Source organism: Pleurodeles waltl, chromosome 2_2 (assembly GCF_031143425.1).
Source record: "Pleurodeles waltl isolate 20211129_DDA chromosome 2_2, aPleWal1.hap1.20221129, whole genome shotgun sequence".
Classification (NCBI taxonomy): Eukaryota; Metazoa; Chordata; class Amphibia; order Caudata; family Salamandridae; genus Pleurodeles; species Pleurodeles waltl.
The window spans coordinates 580,351,004-580,375,009 of NC_090439.1; the positions used below are offsets into that span (position 1 = coordinate 580,351,004).

Consider the following 24,006-nt stretch of genomic DNA (forward strand, 5'->3'; position numbering starts at 1 on the left):
TCATGTTTGACAGAGTGGTCCATCAATCTTTTCCAACACTGACAAAAATCTCTGTGAGGGTGGAGCCAGCCAATGTTAACAGATGTCCACCAGGCCAGTGGACATCGTTATTTTTGGTGCACAGCATGCCGGTCAGGATAACAAAGTATTTTACTCCACTGTCTTGACGTACAAACAACCATTCAATAACGTATAAATCAGGCCCTTATTCTTTAAAAGGAAAATGTTTTTGGCACTCATACCAGGTTTTTGAAAAATGGCAGAGTAGAAAAGGCGCAATATCAATACATCTACAAGCTATGAAATGCAAAATAAAATGGTTATGCTAATACAATGCTTGGCATGTATGTTTACAAAAGAAGAATGTTTCCATGTTTATACAAAATGAAAACCACCAAGTGTTGAATGAGGACACGATTCTATCCATTAAAAAGTACTGTGGAACAGAGTTGTATTATTACATAAAGTTTTATTTAAAGTTTACTCCCAAACAAGCAAGCTTCATTTACACATCGCAATACTGTACAAAATTTACATTCTTTGTGACTTTTTTTTAGTCAGTCCATTCTTCATTGTCAGGCCTTTCAGAAAGATACATTGCCCAGAATTCTCACAAATGCTTTAATTTACCTTGCAAAAAAGAACAACTTAAAGACAACAAATAAACTTTTTTTAAGTTAGTCTTAAAAGATTGCACATTGGTTGCAGTTTAAACACTTTACGGCTAACGTAAATTCCTCAGACACGGATGTTGATCTACTGTATACTATTTCAGCACTCAGAGCTAGCTCTTGTTACATGTATTAGTGAGACCCTGTGATATGTGGCCTCTACAGTGAAAAAAAATTGGATATTTTACCTCATGTATATTTAAGAAGAAGGCCTAATTCCTTATCTCTGTGGAAAAGTTCACTCACTCAGTACAATGTCATAGAAAAATTAAAGACTCATACTTTTACTGCAGAAAAATCATGGCGATCAAAGCACATATGATTGTTCACACACCTTCCATAACAGTTTTGTATTAATGTTGCTTAATACCCAAAGACTTAAAACTGTTTTTGATGGCAATTTTCATTTGCACATAGTTGGTTTGGTTAAACAACTATCCCACCCCAAATAAAATGCACGTAGTAACATTTTCAAGTTGTTTTACCCAGCTTTGTTACACTACACCTTTTAATGCAGAAAGGCAGCAGTGATAGTAAGTCCTTCAATGTATAATAACAAACATTAAACACACTGGGTAGACTCAGAACACAGTGGGCTCAATGTTAAAGAAATGAGTAGCACAGACAAATGCACAGGATTCACCCATGTAGACAACAGGTAACAACAAAAGGTACACTAGGCCTTCACCAGCTCAGTTGATGAAAACAAAACGTTTAAGTACCGCCTTGAGACTCAGCATATTTTCTACTTTCTTTCTTTATTAACATTCAAGGTTGCAAACTGGAATTGTGTTTCTTAGAGTCACCTCATACTGATATTACAATCTTTTAAAATTATAACCTTGTCAATGCAAAGAAAGCCAGGGCAACTGGCCCAGTGGCAGTGCTGTGCATCAGCATGGAAGGGTGACAGTACACAATTTCACTCAATCAATGCTTGTTCAGGCTAGTCTGCAAATTGAGTGTGTCTTGAAGAAAGGAAGCATCAGGAGTTATAAAAGGGCAAGCTCAGCTTTTCAGTAAACAACACACACATCTTCTATTTGTTATAGAACCAAGGTATCTACTTTAGACAGAGGCCATAATAATAATTTTTGGCATTTCAATAAGCACTCAAAAATTAATATTGCTCACTTGGACAGGAAATTAATGGGAGACCTTAAATATTTGTAGAACAAGACTAGTGCCTACCAAAGGCATTTTTGTGTGATTCCCTTCATGAGTCTAAGGGGTCAATGTGTTGAGAGCTAAAAAAAGAAACAATTAGAATAGTTTTCCACGATGCCTCATTGGTGGGTAGATGTCTTGTGTAGTAACAATGCTTCAAACATTATATTTGTTTGGAAAAGAAAATGCTTTGTCCACAATGTAACTTCCAGTGGGTGTGTAAAATGCAGCAAATTTGGTATTTTGAAATATCACATGGGAACCTCTCAACAAAGATTTCCTTCTTTCATGTGAAAAACTATATAACAGGCTTTATGATCACGTAATAATTTCGTCTTTGTTTTATGACAGATTGCAACATTTTTACTTGATTATAAATACAAATGGAGTGTGTACATTTATGAAAGAAACATTCCTGTTATTCCTAATTACCATTCAAAGGTCTTCAAAGATGGTGAATGTCCCCCAAAACATGTAGAATTGAAAAAAGGATCCAAGACAGTGCTTTTGAAGCCTCCCATATATGCACGGTTCCCTTTTCTCAATATATGTTATGACAAAGAATTTGTAAACAAAGACACAAAGACTCAAAGTAAAGAAACCTCTACAGCTTGAAGCCTTCCCACAGGGCCATGTTTTGATCGACCTGTCTCCGCCTTGGGAGACATAAAGGCTGTGAGTGTTACACCTCAGATCAATTTCACTATTAAAGAGACAAAAAGTACACTACATTTAAAGCAAAAATATAAAACACTTTTAAAATCCAAATTTCAGTGTCTGGCCCACACAAATACAGTTGCTTAGCGGTAGAGAATTTCTAAATAATAAGTATGTGTTTTGTTTTTTAAATGGCTTACAACATTTTGAGCAAGAGCTATGCAGTGTCTCTCTGTGGCTCTTTGATATGGTGCAGTGACACCACTATGCTGTCCATATGTGAGTCTTGAAAAGGAATGAGCTGCTCTCAAAACAGAGATGAGAAATATCCTATTGTCTTGCTGCCATGCCAACAGGATTTAACAGCAAAATGATTTCAAGATAGACAAGATAACTTGTAGTATCATACACTATAAAATGTCCACGAGAAATCCTTTTTTCATTCATGGTTGTGCATTAGAGCACCTCTAAGTTGATTTATATACAGTTTGGTGAAAGAAAAGGCCAATGAAAGATCCACATTGAAGCGAGAAGTATGTTTGTTGCATACTTAGAGCACTACTATAATGATTGCCAATCTCGAGCAAGTCCTGGTTTGACAGCTGTGTCTTCACTTTTTAAGTTAAAGAATCACTGACAAAGGAAGAAGTCATTGGGTTATGAAACGTTAAAGTCTGTCATCATATGACGTTTCTCTGGGGAGTCTTGGGAATTCTTTTGGAAGACAAGCATTAGTCCAGCAAAGGCATCCATCCTCACATAGCTTGCTTTGAAAGCGCTAAAATAGAATAAGGAGTTGATTACATCTGTCTTTTATTTCAATTAGTCCTTTTAGGGCAGAATATTAGTGTCACCTGTCATGACTTTGCAGGAAAAACAAAGTTCATTTCAACTATTCTTGGGTGGATACTATTTGTTGTACGGCACGCAGGCTGGAAGTATGACTGTTGAGCATGCGGGGCCAGCAAGGGGTTCAGCCACATCTCCTTCTAATTCTGTCCAGGTTCCTTTCTCTGGGCTGTAGCATATTGTTGAAGACTTGTATGCTCCCTGAAAGCACAAAAACATAAAAACGTATCTGGCACATTGTACAATCAAATACAAATATATATGACCACAAGCATGGATGACTGATAAAAGTGCACAATAGGCATCTGAAACATGTTTAAGAGTGCTGGATTCATAACATATTTTCAGGATAATGAGCAGCAGTATAAAGGATTTCCAATTCAATTTTCTGTATCTAAATTTATTTATTTGGACTACTTTGAAAATCTGCAACGGCTTCAGCCCTTATAGGCCAACGCTGGATAATTAAGTCAATTCAGTGGTCTACATTATAAAGCAGGGTGTTTGCTCTTTACTATTTGTTCATTTCAAATTACTTGTAATGGCAATGAAGATAGTTATCGGAACCCTACAAAAAGGTGTACTTTTCTGCAAGAACAAAGTTATGCTAGGTGCTAGAACCAGAATACCAGAAACTGACCAAAGTCCTCCGTTGAGCGACAAAGAAGGATAAAAACTAGTTGCAACATTGTCAGTGTATGCTTCCTAGTGCCCTTCCTCAACTGCAACAGTAGAGTAATGTTCACACAGAGGGGCAGAAGGGTAATGTGCAGATCCATTGCCCACTTGCTCATTGAAGTTTCTGTTGAAAATACCAACATTTGTGCTATTCACTTATCAGGTATGACTGCGTTTCATTGCTTTACTTAAGATTCGGGGAAGGCCAGATTATATCCTTTGAAAGGACCATGTGTTTATGAGGTCACATGTCTACATTTCATGGTGAAAAATTTGAAATTGTTACTACTTTCTTTAGAAGGGCACTGTTTTTGTTTTTTTATTTTGTTTTTATTTTTGTTTTACTTTGTTTCTTTTTCTGTGTGTCATATTAACTGGAAAATTCTTACAAAATGAGTGCACACAGAACCCTGTAATGTTTAGATATGCTATGAGCTTCCTATTATGGCAATTGTCCAGAATATTGTTAGGAAACATACAGTTACAACAAGGAAGTTGGTTACTATGTTCAGTGTTCTTTAATGTTTAGGATATTTCTTTATTCAGTATATAAGGAATAAAGCATCACTGCAGCACAATATAAGGATATTGCAAGTTTGTTAAGGTGTTCTGTGACCATATTGAGGAATGAGGCTTTATAAGGCCATAGAACTCCAGATGACTGGTAGTATCTTTATAATGCAGGGCAACGGGAACTTTTTTCCATACTGTACATAGTCAGAGCATCTACTTTTCCACAAACAGGAGAATTGCTCTTGTATGTGAAATAGTTAGCAAGTTTGTAAACTTGAAGAACAAACGTAGAACCTCTAGGACAAAATTAAACACACCAAAAAAGCAGTTGGATATTTGTTGCAAAAAATAAAAATAGAATCAGTTTAATAAAAGTCGGATTTTTTAAAAAACCACCAAAGCTATGAATCCATTGAAACATGCAGAGAGATTCTATCTTTTCCTAAAATTACCTAAAGAGTTAAAAAAATAAACATGTTAATATTAATATCGCCTTTCTGCTTATCACTGTTCGTCTGGAAAAACAGAGCAGAAGAAGGAAAAGTCAGTATTGTTTTTCTTTCTTTAAACTGCATCTGTAATTATCCTATGTGCCCTACCTTTCACCTTCACTGCTGGCATCTAACAGTGTGAAGCTAGTACTCAACAATAATGGGTTATTACAGTGAGCAGCTACATAATTTCTTTATTACAGGTGACGCAGTGTGTCACAAGTCACTTGTAATGAGGAAATAAGAGACAGGTTTTTAAACCTGAATTGGAAGATCACCTGTTATATATTTTTTTCTTAAACAATAATAGAAATAATAGTAATAATAATAATGGAAGAGCACTGTTCTGCGTAGTAACACAGGATAGAATACATCATCCCTGTTGAAATTCATAGAAGATGCTAACCGATGAGATACACATAGAAATCTCCATAACTGTTTGCCAAATATGTGCTCTCCTCCCTGAAGCTACCGTGGTCCCCTAAGATTCTAAGTTATGAATTGATATCACATATTTTGTTGTATATTTCAGGTATATTTAGGATGCGTAATGTCTAGGTGTGACAACAAATTAACAATCATCTACATCACGCACCATACTCCAGCTGTAACCGCCAACGATGTAAATGCTGTCATCCAGAACTGCACATCCTGGTCCACTGCGACCTTCTAAAATCGGAGTCTGTAGAATATTCCATTGGTCACCTTTCGGGTCGTAGCATTCAACAAGCATGACATCCAGGTGGGAGAAACCTACAGAACATATAATGGGAAAAGTGAACCTCCCCATGAAACTCTTCAGTAGTCATTCATGTCTCCCCTTGCTCTATGCAAACACATACATTTTCAAACATTTAGCACCAGACATGCTCTCCGGCCGCAGAACAGGAAATAATCAAAGGTATACATACACATGACCACAAATGCATCTAATCCCATCTATTGCTCTGATCTCCTAAAGCCTCAGGAACAACTATTGTTCTGTTTTCTTTGTTGTTTTGAGCCAGTTTTTCACGCAATCATTTTCTTTCCCTCTCACCCTTTCCTTATAATGTGCTTTTTATGTATACCCATTAAAAGGGTTCTTCTAACCATGATTAGCTTTACTTGCATTGAATTAGTACATTTTAAGTATTTCCGCACTGATTTCCTTTGATTTTGAAGCATCTTCCATCTGTATGCTACCCCTGCCTTACTACTGCATTTTCATACCAAGCCTTAGCAGTGGTCTCCTTGCTTGACAGAGCTACGCTGCCATTGTTTTGTTAATCAGGAATGCCCCTTATCCCACAAGGATTTGTAGCATCCTGCCTTGGAAGTGATAATCCAGGCTATGTGTCTCATGGGCCACAGCTCTCTCCTTGCTCAGCACTTAAGGCAGAAGTAACATTAGGTATTGCTCCCACATGGCTGCCGATGTGCGGCATCAAGCTTCAATCATGGTTCAGCTGTGTGATTTCAGATGCTGACTTGGGATCCGGGGACACTGCACTTACATTGAGCAGGGGACTAACTTTCTTCAGGACAAGGGAAAGCTCTTACTAGGGTTTAATCAGAGATTCTCCTGCATCCAGTGCGATGGTTTTAGGTGGGCAGACTGTATGCTGTCACAATTACTGTGCTGTGCTAGTGTTTGATGTGGGTCTGGAAGGTACTTGAAATATTTTGGCCCATATTTATACTTTTTTAGCTCTGCATTTGCGTCAATATTTGGCGCAAAGTGGCGCAAACTTACAAAATACAATTGGACTTTGTGTTCAGCTGTTAATGCTAATAGTGCATCTGAAAATAACAGGCAGATTATACATTTAAGTTCTGCTTTCCATGAACTGGTAGCCGAGATAACTATTCTTAAAACGTCTGCCAAAGGAACTCCTTTGTACAACCCTCATAGCTTGTGGAGAGTCTGGCAGTGCCTACAGTTATAGATTAACTATGTTTAGTAGCAGGAACAGTGCCTTCGCCTCTAACAGCGAAAATGTTTTCCTCTAGGAAGGTTTCATTTCTCTACACCTGGAGTTATACCTGGACAGAGAGGAATCACAAAAAGAAATCCGTCTCTACCCTGGCAGGCACTATAAGAACTGGACTGGTCTAGTCACCCCAAACACTATAATTCCTGTCTGGTGTGGAAATGAAACCTCTGGATGGAGGGGACTTGAGAATAAGTGCCAAGGCCCAAAGTTATGCTAAGCAACCTCTGGCCAGTGCAATCAAATGTTATATGTGCGGAATACTATGCTTTGTAGTATTGATTCCACCTCATGCATTTTTTTTCCCTACCAGACACTACCTGCCACTTTAACCCACTCTTGCAGGTTCTTTCGCGTCCCTGCTTTCTTACTTTGTCACTGTTTTCCATCTTTCTCTTCCTCCTTCTTCCCCCTTTTGTGTTTTTCTCTTGCTCTGAATCAGTTTGTTGAGGAAACATTAGTGCCAATCCCCAAAAATAAGTTCGGGTGAGCCCCACCTGCAAATACTGGCTCAAATTAAGCACTGCTCACAACAATGAATTACCTCTAATTTCTCAATATTTTCCTTCATTCACGCCATCTCTGCAAAGGGAGGGACTAACTTGCACAGGATATGCTCCCATGAAAATATTACCTGCATGCCTCTGCAATTCGCCAGCAAATGGTGATGGATGGGCTGTTGGTGGTGTAGTCCTACCGGCATCAGACACACCCAGAACTCTTTGTTATTACTAAATGGGCCACAGGGTACTACCCTACCGAACAGTAGCCAGAATTACTACCGGATGTGATTGTTTCACCCACAAAATAATGATTTTCTTGCCATTAAAAAAAAAAAAACACACAGATATTTATAAATCTCCTTCACTGCTTTATGTTAGCCTCACACAAGATGCCCTTAGCACCCCATAAACGTTTATCTCCAGTTCCCTTCAAATAAGCATTTTAACACCATTTTGATTTGAACCCACAACTGCTGCATATTCCAGTCAAGAGCATACCGACACTGGTGCTGCCGCTGTTACCTTTCAAATGGTTTCCTCCAATTCCGTAGAGCCGATCGTTCATGACTGCCAAGGCGTGGATGGCTCGCTTGGTGTTCATGTCTTGTTTTCTCGACCATACGTCCATGACTGGGTCATAGCAGTACAGCCACGAGACATATTCTCCATTATGAACACCTCCTGCCAAAGGAATGTTAGATTGGTGTGAAAATATAGCTACCAGATTGCCCAGACAGGATCAACTCACATTGGGGTGACAGCCTTGCTTTCATGTTAAAGTGAGTAGAGTGAGAGAACATTACAATAACGTGTTTTGTAAGGCACACCCCCTCCCTCTGGCCTCTGAAAATGCAGATGTTTACTGTTACCCAGCTTAATGGCAGTCATTTAATCTACCTCAGAACGATAAATAGCTGATTTGTTCTTGCTAGAATTTGAATCAGGACAAACGGAGATTCCTGGAGTGGATGCATTAATCCACTGAGCCACTATACCCAGAAAGAAAACAGCTGAGAAAGTCCATGTCTGGAAAACAAGCATTTTTCTTCGGGCTACTTCTTATACGTGACAGTAAGGCCCCGGCTATCGGGTCTGGAGAGCTTTCTTATTCTCACTGTTAAAAGGATGTGGACAGTTTCCACTTACTGGTAATTTTGGCTAATCTAACATCTTGCAGTTATTAAAATATCTCATACAAAGCAGATAGGTGCCATAGAGCTCTACTGTGATTTCAAAATGAGGTAAGACTTACCGGAAATGTATATCTTCCCATGATGCACTGCTCCTGCATGGGCAGCCAACGGCTGGGGCAAGGGCGACACATAGCGCCATTCATTTGTGTCCAGGTTGTAGCATTCCACGCTGGACAAATATCCAGTTTCGTTTCGTCCACCAACCACGTAAAGATGCTTATCCAGTCGGCATGCGTAGAAACTGGCCCTCCTAGTATGAAAAAGCACAGAAATAGTGCAAGTTAATGAGCTGTAGAGGCAGGGGTGGACAAGCTAACAAATTAACAGGGAGAGCCAGAGCTGAGCCAAGGGTCAGGCTTGGATTTTAGAGCCAGTGCACAAGCCGAGCCCTGAAAATACGTGGTATGTATATCATACCGCAAACTTCATGCAAACCATAATAAAGACTATTCAAAATTCAATGCATTTTATAACGTTAACATAGGGAAGCTTTGACATTAATATGACACATTACTGCACTGTGCTGAGAAATACTAAAAGTGATAGTTTTATGCAACTGGTAGTCAGAACTCACATATTTGAAACTGCTTTCATACACAATAATACATTTTAAAAAAAGGTTTGGTGAAATAAAATATTTGGCCAAGATCACAAAATTTAAACAGGCAATCCCCGGTTTATCCAGGTTTTCTGATTTCACTTTGTACAAATCAGGCTGTAAATATTTTTCGTTCCTTAGGTTAAGCCATGTTTTTTACCTCGTAGTGCCCTTTTTAAAAAATAGTACACCCTCTAGCCAAAGATATTGGGGAGTTTTACATGAGTGCCAGTTACATTACAGAAGGACACATGTTGTTTATATGGATGGAAAGATTAAGTAGTTTGGCCACAATCACTGGACGTTGAGCCAATGCCAAGAATCAAACCTAGTTCCCCAACTCTAAAGTCTGCAGGCCGTAACGCCAGGGGTGGCCCTTCAGCTGTGGCAGAAAATCGTTGCCCCACTGACGAAAAGCAGAAAAATAAAGGGATAATAAAGGTATTTTATTATCCCTTTATTTTTCCACCTTCATAGTGTGGGGTGGGGCCAGCCTCCTCCACGTCGAGTGGAGGAGGAGTGGTATGTGCGCTTCTAAAAGCGCTTGTCAGTTTGGCCTGCCGTCCGAAGCCGGCCAAACTGACATGCACACTTAGTAACTCTCCACCCGGCTGTATTTTACAACTGGGTGGAGACCAAGCGCAGTGCCACACTCCCTCCCTGAGTGTATTTCTGCCCGCTCAGGCTAACCATGGCACTTCTTTCATGCTGTGTAACAGCACGAGAGACGCGTCATGGTGGCTGGTGGGAGCGACAGAAAGTCAATTCAACATTTTGTCTTACTCTATGTCAGTTCCGATGTCCTGCGAGAGTTGTCTTGTTCATTTTCCGGTGACTGTAACAGATTGGGTCTTCATTATTAATAGATTGCCGTCATACATTGATGTTAGCATTATCAGTCCCTCCATTTTGTCAGTTTCTCAATAGTATTTTCTAATTTATTTTTAGTTTCTAAGATCTCACCCGTTTTCAAATGATTTGCTTTTACTTTGATTTAATAGCCACTTCCAACCCTGTGTACATTCAGTTTTGCCAACTGTTAGAAGTGTGGTTGCAATAGCCACGGAGCCCTTTGAAAGACAGAAAACTCAGTCTCTAGCACTCAACGCTTAAAATATTCCCAGTCGAAGTCATTATTCAAGAGAGGATGTGTGGGGTGAGACTAGCACAGTCACAGCAAATTATAACCATACAGCCGAGTTCGTAGATACTATCCACTCTAGATTATATATTTACAGTGCAAGACATAATCAAAAGCACAGAACTAGAACAGAAAACAAAATACAGCAATTTAACGTAAAATAGTACATGTGTACTCTTGCATGGGACTTGCCAGCAGTTAATGGAAGGCACTGTCTATAAGTAATGATAAAAAGGCACCTGTCTAAACAAACTACACAACAGTCTAATTCAGTTAACGTTCATGACGCTTCACTGAGAGCAAAGTTAGCAACAGTCAGGGCTTAATTTGTATATAAAAACGTGCCAGTGCTTAAAGACCTCCTCTTAAACACGCAGCTGCTGCAATTAAATGTGTGAACACGAAATTCTGATGCAGCGTAATCCTGAAGCCATCTGGGGCCTCTTCAATCTGTTTAAGGCCACTCCCTGCCCTTTCCGCTCACTTTTGCAGCTTTCTCCCATTGTGACGCTTTTTCGTTTTTATTTTCCTCCTCTTTCCCACATATTTTTGCTCGCAGCAAATGCTTAGGGCAGAATAATAAGCACCGGCCTTCCAAAAATAAGTGCCGGTGCCCAGTACCGGAAACAACAAGCACAACTTAAGCACCGGCAACAGTTCTAAAACACAAAATGCACAGATCCAATGACATTCAGTACAAATTAAGACACAACAAGGTGTAAACAGCTACTGTATGCACAACCTTAAACGGATACTGTAGTTAGAACTGAGGTTTACAGTTTAGCTGCCAATGTGTGTCATTGTTACAGTTCGTGACTCTAGATGTTTAAGGACATCTGCCCAAAACTATTCAACACACAATGGCAACTGCAGAATCGAAAGTACCTGCAAAGAAAGGGAACAGTGTCTTGGGGTTTGTGTGTATGTAGTGGGACGGTGGCTGTACTGACATTGGGGGGGCTGTAACACACACAGGCTCAAGATCACAGAACACAGTTTACCAGAGAGGTCAGTGGACATAGCTAGCTGGTTAGCCAGTTGGGTCATGGGTAAACATGCTAAGGTAAGTCAAGCGAGAAATAGAGGCAATTAATACAAATGGAAAACCTTGGTCCAGAGACGGTCATGTGAGTCAGGCAGTTACCAATTGCAGCATTCAGTCTTTCAGTCAGCCACATGCTGACTATGGTGCAGGGTGTGTGGGGCTCAGCAGATGTTCATGAACATCAGATGTAGTCGAGGATGATTCTTCAGCATCCCCTCTCCTTATATAGTGAGAGCAAGAAGGGGATCAGGGGCTGGTCACTGATACCGAACTCCTTGTGTTGTATGGAGGCTTCAATTGATGACAAAGACAAAAGCAACACAGGTAACTAGGACTGTAGCAGGGACGCATGCTTACTTCAGGCTACAGGCACCAGTCCCACACTCTAGAATGCTCCCTCTGAAAAAGCAGGTTTATTGGTTCTGAAGATAACCTGGTAACGCCTGCACAGTCTGACTGGCATTTCCGTGTCTGTTCACTTCCATCATTGCTCTTGTTTGAATTAAGTATCATCTCTGCACGGATGATGCACAAATGAATTTAGGACCAGGAAATACTCAGTAGACAGGCAGCCAATATTTCAGTGTCCTAATTAAGCACAGAACTGGATGTTATGAAACTGGTTTTGCTGAGAATGCAACACAATTAGGCAGCACCTGTATCCAATTAATACACATCTTGACTGTAAAGAACCACTTATTTTTTAATCCAATTTCATTTTGTGTCCATTTCATACCACAATTATAGCTATTAACTTAATTTTGTGGATGGTGGGTCCGAATATGTTGTCCAGTCTTCTATGTAGCTATATTTTATACTTGCCCTCCTTAATGATTCAGCCAACCCCTTCTGTGCCCTCTTTTGCAGCTCTGTTGCCCAAACCATCAGTCCCTGCACCCCCTTATAGTCGACCGTCTATCGCTTAATCATGTCTTTGCTAATTGTTCTATCGACCTTGCTTCAAAGCCACAGTTATTCAGATACTTAAAAGTCTCCAACCTCATTCAGCTAATGTAATTTCTCTTGCTCTTTCAAGCCTCTCAAGAGAATTATATGGAATCTAATGAGCACCATCTTCTTCTTCAACCCTTGTGATTCCTCCCATCAAGGCCATGCTCTGCCCCACTACGAGGCTGGCCACACAGGACACCTGAATACCTATGGTGGGCTCAAGGGTCAGGAGTCTGCTTTCATGGCTTCCTGGCCGAGGAAGGCTTCGCCTATCAGATCTAACTTTCCTGACGGATCAGCGCACTATTTTGTTATAGACACATACTTGAAGGGCTGCTGCAGGCAAATAATACTTTAATCGTGGTGCCAGACCCTTAACTATTGAAATATTGAAGTGTTTAACTTGTTTTTATTCAGAAACTGTGCCATAAAATAAGTTGCCCTCCTGTTTCAAATTGTTCTTGAAGAATGTCCTCCTAACTGCAGGGGAAAGAGATAAACTTTTCATCATGCGTTCTTCTTCTATATGATGCGCGAATTAAACTATTTTTCCAGAGCTTCTTTTTCTTCATATTCATCCCTTGCTGTTGACCCGCCTACCGTCGAGACCACATAATAGTGGCGATCATTCTCACTTCTGGCACCGTTGCACTGCAGGGCTTTGATCCTTGACCGAAATGCCACCTGCATCCCTCAAGACCTACACGCTATAGGTGGCACATGCCTCAATCAAGGCCTCCAAGTGACAGAATCGAAGACTCTAGCTGCCACACACACTAAAACCAGCTCACACAGGCAGACGCAGAGAGCTCTTCCGTAAGGACATTCTATTAAACAGCAAGAAGCTGCAAAAATATGTACTATGACTTTAAGGAAGAAGGGATACTGTAAAGGGATACCAGATTTATTTGCCTTCATCAACGTGCTTGAATGATCGATCCTAAAGGATTTGAGGTGCCTGCGCGGTATGGGCAATAGCATTTTCTCACAGATTTTAAATAAAGCCAAATAATATTCAATTTTCGAAATTTGACCTTTTATGATAATTAAATAGCTCCACTCAGCCCTTCATGATGTGACATGGATTCAGATCCAGGAGTGTATGCTCTTTTTCTACTTCGATAGTTCGGTCGTAGGGCTATATAAATCAGTGTATTCTGCAGTATATGATACAAGTACTCCCTCTGTATGTTTTAAAAGTGTTTTACACGAACCTTTGAATCAAGTTCGGCGAATATAATTAAAATAGTTGTATGGATACGTTAATCTATTGTTTAATGATAAGATTTATAACAAAAGCATGCAATGACACTAAAAAGAAATATCCATTTGCAACTAGTTCCATTCATTTTGGGAAGAATTCCAATAATTTGATGCGAGCACTGTATACATTTTCAATCGATGAAAATATTGTACTCAGTGTCCATGAATGCCAATGGGTGATTTCAACTTAGAAAACGCTTCGGGGTTAACACTTTCCTGGAACCCCAAAAAGAAACAACACAGGCTTATCTCAAAACCGACCCACAAAAATGAATGTATGCATTGTATGTATTAATTTGTTATCATTATTTTGTTATAGCTCGTGCGAGGTCCATACAAGAGCATCAGAGGACTTTATAGTGAATAACATTTGGAGCCATTTAATCCTTAAAATGACCAATGGTCATAGATAATACACTGTGTCCCAGATTTAGAGAAGGCACGGAACGCGACGCAGCCGCCAAAAATACTGTGGTGCGTTGCATGACAGGGAGGGAGCATGGACGTCAATTCACCAAAATGCCAGGGATAGCGGAAGTGACATCACGCAGCATTTCATCTTTACATTCACTCACACACACATGCTTACACGAACACACATTCGCTCATACACACTCTCTTTTACATAAGCACACTCTCACCCGCAAGCATGCACACAACAAACATTTAAAAGTGTTTTTTACTTACCTCAGCTCCCACGGAGGGTCATATTCTCATCTGTACTCCAATTTTTATTTGACTAATAGTGAATAACGTATTATTCACTATTAGTGTAAAGAAAAAAAACGATTGAAAACATTGAAGTGAAGCCCCAAGTAACGTCCATAAGGATGAGCTGCCCTGTGTTCTTGGAACAGATTTTGCCACCTCTGAGGCCAAGGGACGCATGGTGGAGGTGAAAAGGGGCAAGGTGGAGGTGGCATTTGCGACCCCTGGCAACCTCTAAATGACGTCCCTGGGAGGGAGCAGGAAAGCGCTATATCTACAAAGATATGTCTCTCTCCTCCGCTCTCCCTAGCGCTAATGTCAGCTGCCATGCGCCACGCACACATCTTTGCGCCATAGTGCGAGGGTGTGTGCGTTAGTCTAGCCTAGGCTTTGCACTGGAAGGGTGCCTTTCTAATACAAAATACTACGCTTAGACACCCTTTAAAACTTTTCCTACTTTGTAGGCATGCTGAAATGTGAGCACGCATTCAAAGTCGGAAAAGAAAAGAGAAATAAAAACATTTCTCCTTTTAATGCCTGCTTTCAGATGGCAATAACTTTTGGCTTAAAATCTGGTCTACTACTGTTTGTAGATAGGGTTTTGCATCAAAAGGCGTGGGTGGTTGCATGGGCGCCCCCTTGGCGCTAAGTAGTGTAAAGATACTTTTAGGGTAGATTCCAGCCCAAAACAAATTTTGCACTGGAAGGTAAATTAGGAAAAAAATATTGGCCCACATTCTCAAGAAAATTATCCAGTGTGTCACTGCAAGCCACCTAACTGCACCACACTGCGCCATTAGGAAAGTGCAAGGGTGCGCTGTATTTACAGCAATACAACGCATCACTGTACTTTCCTCTGAGCTTGCGCACATTTGGCTGCCTAGTGCCAATGGAAGCTCATTTGCATCATGGTGCAAGGGTGCCTGGGTTGCAGGGATAATTGTTTATGTGCAGGAAGGTACACCTTCCTGCACATAAACAATCATTAATGACGTTTTCCTTCTTCTATGTGTGTTGCAGAATGCAAAAAGCTAGGAGAAATAAAGGTATTTCTCCTCATTGCACCACTTCCACTAGTTTTGCGTGGCAACACCCAAAGCAACACCCAAGGAACCCCCCTTTGAGGCAGAGTTATCCATGAAAAGCCACGCAAGGTGACTTTACATGGCCTTGTAAATGTGAGCAGGCACACTGTGCCTCCGGAGCGCCAGAAAAGTGATGCTCTGTGATGCAGGGGCGTTGTAAATCTTCTTGTGCTGATTAGCGTCACTTTTGTGGCGCTAACCCAGCGCAAAATGTTTGTAAATCTCCCCCTATGTGTTTTACAATACTCTCTAACTTACAGACTCCTACACAGATTCCGTGTAGAAAGAGAATGAGCTGAGAACACAGAAACACACGTAATAAACACACGTATTTGCTTCCTGTTTAATTGGAAGCTTCATTCCAGTATCTAAATTCCTTGGGTTGTTTTATGTTATGCTGCTGTGCTTCAGGCCTCAATGTGTTTGTAAGTTGTGTGGGGTTGACAGCACAGCTCATTTTGTGAGACATCATATTGCATATTTACAGTATATGAGTTATGGGGTTATGAATATGATGGAACATTGTGCTTGAAGGCTCCTGCACCTTGCTGAGGATATGCTTCTTCTGTGCAACACAGTGAAAAATGAGGTAGATGATGTTACATTAATAAATTATCTTGACATTCACTTTCTTTATAGTCCTTCATGGGTCATTGTTCTCAATTTACTAAGAATTAGATCATCATTTTTTCCTCATTTATATATTTTTTAATTTTTTTATGCCTGCTACCATTACAGTAATGTTCTGTGATCTTGCTGTCTTATACACCGCTGCCCTTTCACAGATAAAGTGACATTATTTACAGTTTGAAAAGAGATTCTGAGTGACGGATCTGCTATGGCACATCGAAACTCAGGACACTTAAAACAAGCACGTGCAAGGCCACTAGCTGTTGGGAATAAAAGGCTGAGCTGTTGGCTTTGACAACGCTTCTTTGCAATGGCACGAGTGCATAAATCAAGATGCACAAGCACAAATGGCTGGCCATTTTGGAATACATTTTCTATTGTAGAAAACCTATTCTAAGCTGGTCACCGATGTCCACACGGGCATCAAGATGCAGACGCCCAAGTGCGCGTGCATGCATCATGACACCTGCGTAAACATGCATCATGATGCACTTGGCAATTTTAGAAAGGTAAATTCAAATTTAAAAAAAGAAAATGAGCGTATGCAAAGCACAACAAAGGGAGCAAGAGGCCCATCCACACTGCTTTGCTGGGCCCGTGTAATCAAAAGTATATATATATATATATATATATATATATATATATATATGTATATATATACATACATATGTGCGTGTGTGTGTGTAATCGGGAAGTGAGACAGGGAGGGGAAATGGGAAGAGCATGCTAGGCTAATAAAAATAGAGTACGTGGGGAGAGAGCAAAATTGGAAAACCATGCACTCACATGTATTGCTAAATCTTTAAAAAAATGAAAAGAGTCCCCCACAAATATGCGTTGGAAGGACACAAATAATCCAATGAAAACAATGTGAGGCCAACAAACCTAGGAAAGAATAGGGAGAAAAGCCATGGAGTAAGGAGAAAATATAACAAAGCCATCCAAGTGCATGGGGCTGGCCCAAACCCACTCTAAGTAAATGTAATGCATTGGAAACAAAAGGTCAACTTACAGACAGCTAACGCTGTTCGCAGCCAGGCCCTAAAAATTGGTATTTGGTGTGAGTCAAAGGAACAGTGAGGTACCTAAGAGAGGACACTTCTATTGTATCCTTAACATCCTCAAAAAGAGGAGCAATGCAGAGAACACTATGGCATGTCAGGTCCCGGTGAGATCAGGTTACAAAAACCAATACATGATGGGGGAGTGAGGGCAGGACAATGCAGCACTGTGTGCAGTTGGTTATTAGAAAGTTACTCCACATATGTTTACAAATTACACTTTTTCAATTCAGTCACAAATATTGTTCTGCAAGTTCCTATTGCATACATGTCCCTCAAACTTGATTTTTTGAGGTACCTTCATTTAGCTAAAACGTCGTTACAGAATAAGTGAAAATAAGACTCTTTAAACTCTAGAAGACGCTTTAGTAACATATTAGTTGTGAGATGTAATCAAATTAAGCCTGAGGTTTGAACTCAGATTAAAGATCAGTGGTGAAGCCAATATAAACCTTAGTTTTTATAAAGGCGGGATTTTCTGAATGTATGTCTCTTCTTATAATGTCCCCCACATTATCACGAAATGTACCCTTGAAAAGGGGCTTTTGACGGAGCACTTTGCAGCTGCGGCATGACGTAGAAAAGCAATGTAGCGATATGTCATGAAACATAAAAAGCGTTAATAAAGCAAGCTGACACAATATTTCCATACAGAACTCAGCCTGTTAATCTAAACAAACCCCGATTTGTATGATCAGCAGTGCTAAATTACATGCAACACCAGTGCTCGTTGGGCTGTGTATTTTGTTCCTAGTTTAGAGCAGTAATGAACTGCCCTTCTACAGAACACAACATGCTCTACGATCATTGCATGACCCTTCAGAGGTGCCATCATTACCCCCTGCCATTTCCATTATTGGTGGCAAACAGCACTTGCTTGGACAGCTTTGCAAAACGTCCCCTGCTCTTAATTCCTAAATTTGTCAATTTCAAGAATATTTATTTTTAATGCCATCTTTGAGCATGAAAGTTTATATATGTGTCACTTCCAAGAATCCTAGACAGAGTAATATATAAAGTTCAGCTCCATTAGGACATACCAGTATGAAGGAGACCTAATTCCTTCGGTTGTCACAACATCAACCACTGTAATATCGACCTGAAGCAATATCAAGTCAATAACATTGACTATTACTATGGAGTCAATGCAGGCATATGTAGGGAAGTACAGATTTAGAGGCAGATTTTCAGGGTTGCTTCACTTTGCGCAACTTTGTGTGGTTTTGCTTGGTTTAGTATATACAGAGTAACACACAGTTCTGCCAATGTAGTGGCCCTGTTACCACAGTGCAAGGGTGCCTGCATTGCCGCTGGCTGTCAGAAGTGTCTAAGTGCTGGGAGAGAGCTGAAGAGGACCATGTCTTAGTATAAATGGCACTTTTTAGCTCTTTTCCATTCATGCAATGCAGCGCACCAACTTGCCTTGCTGGATTGTGTTGTATGAATTATAAGTAAAGCTGTCCCTCAGCATTCTAAACTCCTCTTCTACTTTCCTTGATGATATTCTGGTAGTAACTGTTGTGAACTTAATAATTTTGCAAGTCGATATTTCGAACCTGGTATTGTGACTTCTCCACCCCAGCCATTAGCCATTTCTTTCACTGGATTGTAAGGTTAATGGAAGTTTAACAGTAGGTTAGTTATGCATATATAACAAGTTTCAGAGACTTATATGCAAGGCCAATCTATTTTATTCCACCTGGATTAGCGATACGACCATTAAATAAGGATAATATGTAACATACAATGTAATTTGAATTGCTAAAATATGTTTATTTGTTAGATCTTTACTTGAACCATAAATGTGGTTCATAGCTCATGTTCTTTTTTTTAGAGAATGGCAATTAGTGAATTAAACATAACTGTGGTACAATCAGATTGGGGAGTTTGAAAAATTAAGTGTATGGAGCAAAGCAAATATAGATGAATGGTCTGGAGTGGGAACCAAAAGGAGCATTGGCAAAAAATGTAAAACCAGCCTTGCTCTCTCACCTCTCTCTCCATCTCATATCTCTCTCTTTCTCCTCTGAAGCCCCCACTCATACCTACTGTACCTGGAAAAGCTGGAGAAAGTGGCAGAGGCGCCAACAGTGGCCCCAAGCCCTAAAAAGGGACCTCCAGGGGATCCAGGCTACCGCGCCGGCTAGATACCGCAAAAGTCAGTGGTGGCACTTTGGGGGAAGAATGGTGCCTGTTTGGCTTTCATCTTGTGGCTTGAAGGATAAGTCTTGATAGATGGACATTGACGCCAGCTTTTTAATGCAGACAGTTTTGAAAAGGTATAAGTGCTACAGTGGTATTGTATGAGAAGATTAATGAACTGAAATCTGGACAATGTGTTCAGGGGCTTAACGCTCAGTTTTAAGGTGCTGATCCTCTGATTGAGGGGGACCAGATGGAGTGTAAATAGTAATATATTGCGCTGTGTTATATGAGACCAGACGTTGGATGGTTGGTGGACTAGAGTGATGAATTTGGATGAATGTCAGTCAGCCTGATGTCCATAAATTGAGGTTGATTTGAGAACAGACTGAAGAGGTTGCAGGATTATGTAGCTTGTAAAAAGAAATGGATAACTGTAATTGGGGGAGAAGATTAGCGTTTTATCAACAGATAGAAGGTTGAAGAAACTAAAAGAAGTGATGCTTTTTGCAGAGGACAAAATAGTACAAGGGGGTGCTAGCCATGTGGACCTGTGGACCCCTTATGGGAAGGGGTAGAGATATTGATGGTGGACCTCGACGATATAATGTAGGTGCAGCCGTGAAAGTAGTATACAATTCATTTGAGAGACTTACCAGTCACACCTTAACAGCATTGACAATAGTATCAACTGTGCACAATAACACCATTAGCTTGGAAGGCTGGAAATTTGTTGTGCTGGGAAATTGTGGGAAATTTCGAGGCATGACAGAGGGAATTACAGTGCAGTTGTGTTGTGGAAACACTTTACTGTAGGGTGTCACACAGGTTGTGAGCAGAAGTCAGAGCTTCTTACTGCTGAAGACAAGTCACTCTTGGATCTTTGAGAGATAGTTTGCCATGAAGGTGGAGGTAGAAGAGGCTTTTTGAGGAGTGTTAACATTGTTGCAGCTTTAGAGAAAGAGCTACTACTGAAAGGACTGCTGACAGGTGGCGTGAGGAAATTGGACGGAAGGGCACACAAAAGCCTCTTGATTTGAGAGGCAAACGTGGCTGCTGACGTACAGAATTGGGAGAAGGAGGAAGAGCAGGAAGAACCAACAAGGCTGAGAGGGTAAATTACAGTTATGACAATGGAGGTAAAAAAATGACACAAAGCTATTCTCTATGAATGGAGAATGAGTAGTAGGCAGACAGGGGGAATAGGATGTATACGTGCTGAGGTAAGTTCAGCGGGAGGAAAAGAAAGCAAGAAAGAATGAAGATTTGACCTGACTCAGGGACCACATGAGGTAATGCACAACATGTGTGTATGCAACAAGGCGTGTATGGGTCTTATTTTTTCCCCATTTACTAGGTGGGAGCTAATGTGGTTTGGACTACATAAATGATGGGGTTTACCAGGTTTGGTGTCAAGGGGTGAAGGTTCTAATGAGAAAAACAAGTAATAGGGTGTGGAGAGGGTAATATAGAATTTCTCATATTAAAGGGTTAGATGATGGTGTTGAAATACAGATACAGGCACAGGCAATTTATAATGTATCAAGTCAATGAGGAGTTCCAGTTTGAGAACTGGAGGAGACAGTGGTTCTGCTGTGGGCATTTTGATGGCCAGTACCAGGCCACGACTGAACACTGTTGAAATATTCAATATAATAACTTCTCTTTAAAAGCTATATCATCATGCCCTGTAATGAGAGATTAATTGGGGAGGAGATTAGATTTATACAGCATGGACTTCGTGCATTATCAACCTACTACGAGATATGTCAGTGCTTACAAAACACTTTTCACCTCTGTGACAATTCTTGGATCAACACAGGACTAAAAGAACAGAGGGTGGAGAAGGAAACACAAATAACTCACCTTTCTTGCATGGGGGGCAGTTGAATCCAGCTATTGAATCGTGGATCATAACGGCTGACAAAGTTTGTACTGTGTTTCCCTGGAGAAAAAAAAAGAGAATGCATGCTAAATGAAAATATAAAGTGAGGCCATTCAAGACAAAAAAATGTATTCCTCTGTTTTTCTAATATGGAAAATATAAAAAATAAAGTTAGAAATAGAAAGTTTACTATTTCTATTTGAAATAGGAGTCTCTCGGTTAAGCTCTAAGTGCCTGAGTCTCAAACTGCACTTTGTAGTACGTTTTGTAGTACTACATAAAGTACTATAAAGTGTAGCACAAAATGTACATTTCGCCTATATCTTTATGTTTGGAGTTGTCTACCCTGTCTCATTAGTAAATGTGGAGGGACTCAGGGGAGGATGCAGGATGCATGCAAAGAAGAAATAATGAGGAAGATTGAAGATATTTGTCCTTGTTACAGCACCCTGGGGCGGGTGCACCATTTTGGTGGAAACTCACTCTACAAGTGTTTGTCAATATCGGTTTGCGTCAAACTCCTAGGGTGTATGCATGGATATGCCCATGCATCACCCACAGAGCGCCTACCTACTGCAAACAAGGCAAAGGCAGCACCCTCACTGTTTAATTCTGAGATGTATTTGGCAACAACTGGCGAGCTACTTGTTCATTATTTTCTTCTTTTTTATGCTGTCATTGTAGCCCTTCTGTGCCTAGTCACTGCCAAAGTGTAATCCTATTTCTGTTTCGGCAGCCTGTCCTCGATTTTATTTGAGAAAATTTGGTAACCCCATGTGTACCCTGTTTTTGCACTAGAGCTATCCAAAGCACATGGCATTTAACTAATCTTCGTCTGGATCATCTACATATCAAAATAAATATATACAAATGAATAAACAGAATAAACAGATCTATAGATCCGGCGCCCTGTACCACACCAACTCAATTCTTTTCCCTAAGTACTCAGGGCAAAATATCACAAAAGGGTACCTATTCAAGTTCTCACAGATGGACAGCATCCACATCCATTAAGAAGAACTACATGGCCATTATATACACAAAAGTGTGTTCAGACTGTACATCAAAGCAAGAGCACAAAAAAGAGTCTCTGTGATACACAGTGGTTTCAAGCATTGACTGATACCCAGCAAGGAAGGCATGTTATATACTAGCACTCTCACAATGCTCTCAGCTAGCAGATACCCCTTCATAGAAGGAGACAAGGGAAGCCATAGTCACACCATCAAAGACCAACATAAGTGATTAAAACAATTGTAATGTGTCACTAGCACACATACATTTTGTGTAGGAGCTGAATATACAAACAGTAGGAATACTGATTTCCTGATTGCAATTATCTCCGAATTGTAGTTATGAAATCGTTATTCCTAATATATGAATGTTTGTATTCCCAAATAGCAATTCCTAGTAGGTCGCAAATAGACCTACTTCATGACTATTAATGAGATAAGTTGCAATTTGCATTCCATTGGGAATCGACGCAATTACAGGGATGGTGACCTGCTAGGGTCAGTAGACACCATGTCACTGATTGCTTTTTAATAAAGTACTCTTTTTTAACGCAGCCCGTTTTCCTTAAGAAAAAAACAGGCTGTGTTTAAAAAAAGAAACTTAAACTTTTAAGTTTTGTTTTTAAGAGTAGGCAGTGCTTCGTGGGACCACTGCCTGCTCCTAAAAAATATGTTTTAAACATTCTTAAGGAGGAAGGGGTCCCACAGGAATCCTTTGTGAATGGGTTACCACCACTTTATACTTGGTGGTAAAGTATTAATGTAACAGGAATCAAGTCACAAATTAACATATCCTACTGCCATTCGGTATTTGGAAGGGACTTGTTAAACACGGCCGTTCAAAATACCAAATTGCAAATGCAAATTGCGAATTACATTTTGTCTTTTGTACACTAAAACAATTTTTTTACAGTTCCAAATGGCCTGATTGTGTGAATCAGGCTGTTTGCGACCTCAAACCTTTGAACCTCTGGCCCTTGGAGCTTACAAACACGATTAGGCCATACTCAAACGTGGCATGTGATACTACTGGCTATTTCCATGCAAACAAAATTAAGATAATGTAGATAAAGTGGAAAATTAAATTTTAAAAGAAATTAGGAGGGGGTCCTTTTTGAATTCTCATTAAAAACATGAATGGCAGAGTTGGTATTATCATTATTTCACAGTATGATCTCTATGGTTTTATTGGCATGTACAGTCATGTCTTTCAACTAATTTTTTATATGCGGTGGCCCTTGTGTGCTCCATGCCACAGTACAATGCCCCAGATAATAGTGAGTGGACACCATATAACTTTGTGCATGAAGAGAGAGGCACTCACCATTGGGGTTCCACTGGTCTTCACCTCCCATTAAAAACAAGAAGTTTTCAACTTCCACAACACAATGATGCGCACTGTTATACGGCATGACTGCAAAAGAAAATACATACTTCATGTTAGCAAGACCAAATTGTTGTTCAGTGCAACACCTACACATGCAAGGATGTCAGTTAGCTGTACCAGGGGCCGCATCTGCAACCCATGGTTGGCTCTTTGGAAACCCTGGCACTGCTCTTGCTATAGTTGTTCTCGGGGTCATGAAGGCAGCAACAGGAACAGAAAGTAGAAAGGACTTCCTATTTACTTTGTGTAGTTTCCACTTGTTGTCCTATCCCTGACCTGACCATTCATCTGCAAATAAGCAACAGCTTGTAATGTTGTAGAGGTTAAAATGGTGTAAGGCAAAATTTACTTTTAAGTAAATTTTTTACTCATGCTAAGTACAAGCACTTAAAGCACATTTTT

The 24,006-nt window shown here is 40.2% G+C and overlaps 1 protein-coding gene across 2 annotated transcripts in view; it reads right to left on the reverse strand.

Annotated features, from left to right (window-relative positions):
- Positions 1-449: 449 nt before the first annotated feature.
- Positions 450-24,006, reverse strand: part of KLHL14 (kelch like family member 14) — a 129,078-nt gene continuing 105,521 nt past the window's right edge. For both annotated transcript variants that reach the window (XM_069220095.1, XM_069220094.1), the window contains exons 4-9: positions 23,542-23,631; positions 21,186-21,264; positions 8,755-8,945; positions 8,025-8,183; positions 5,622-5,779; positions 450-3,545 (exon numbers count right to left, since the gene is read on the reverse strand). In XM_069220095.1, the coding sequence (XP_069076196.1) occupies positions 3,405-3,545; positions 5,622-5,779; positions 8,025-8,183; positions 8,755-8,945; positions 21,186-21,264; positions 23,542-23,631 (818 nt within the window). In that variant the 3' untranslated portion in view covers positions 450-3,404. The remainder of the gene's footprint in view (positions 3,546-5,621; positions 5,780-8,024; positions 8,184-8,754; positions 8,946-21,185; positions 21,265-23,541; positions 23,632-24,006) is intronic.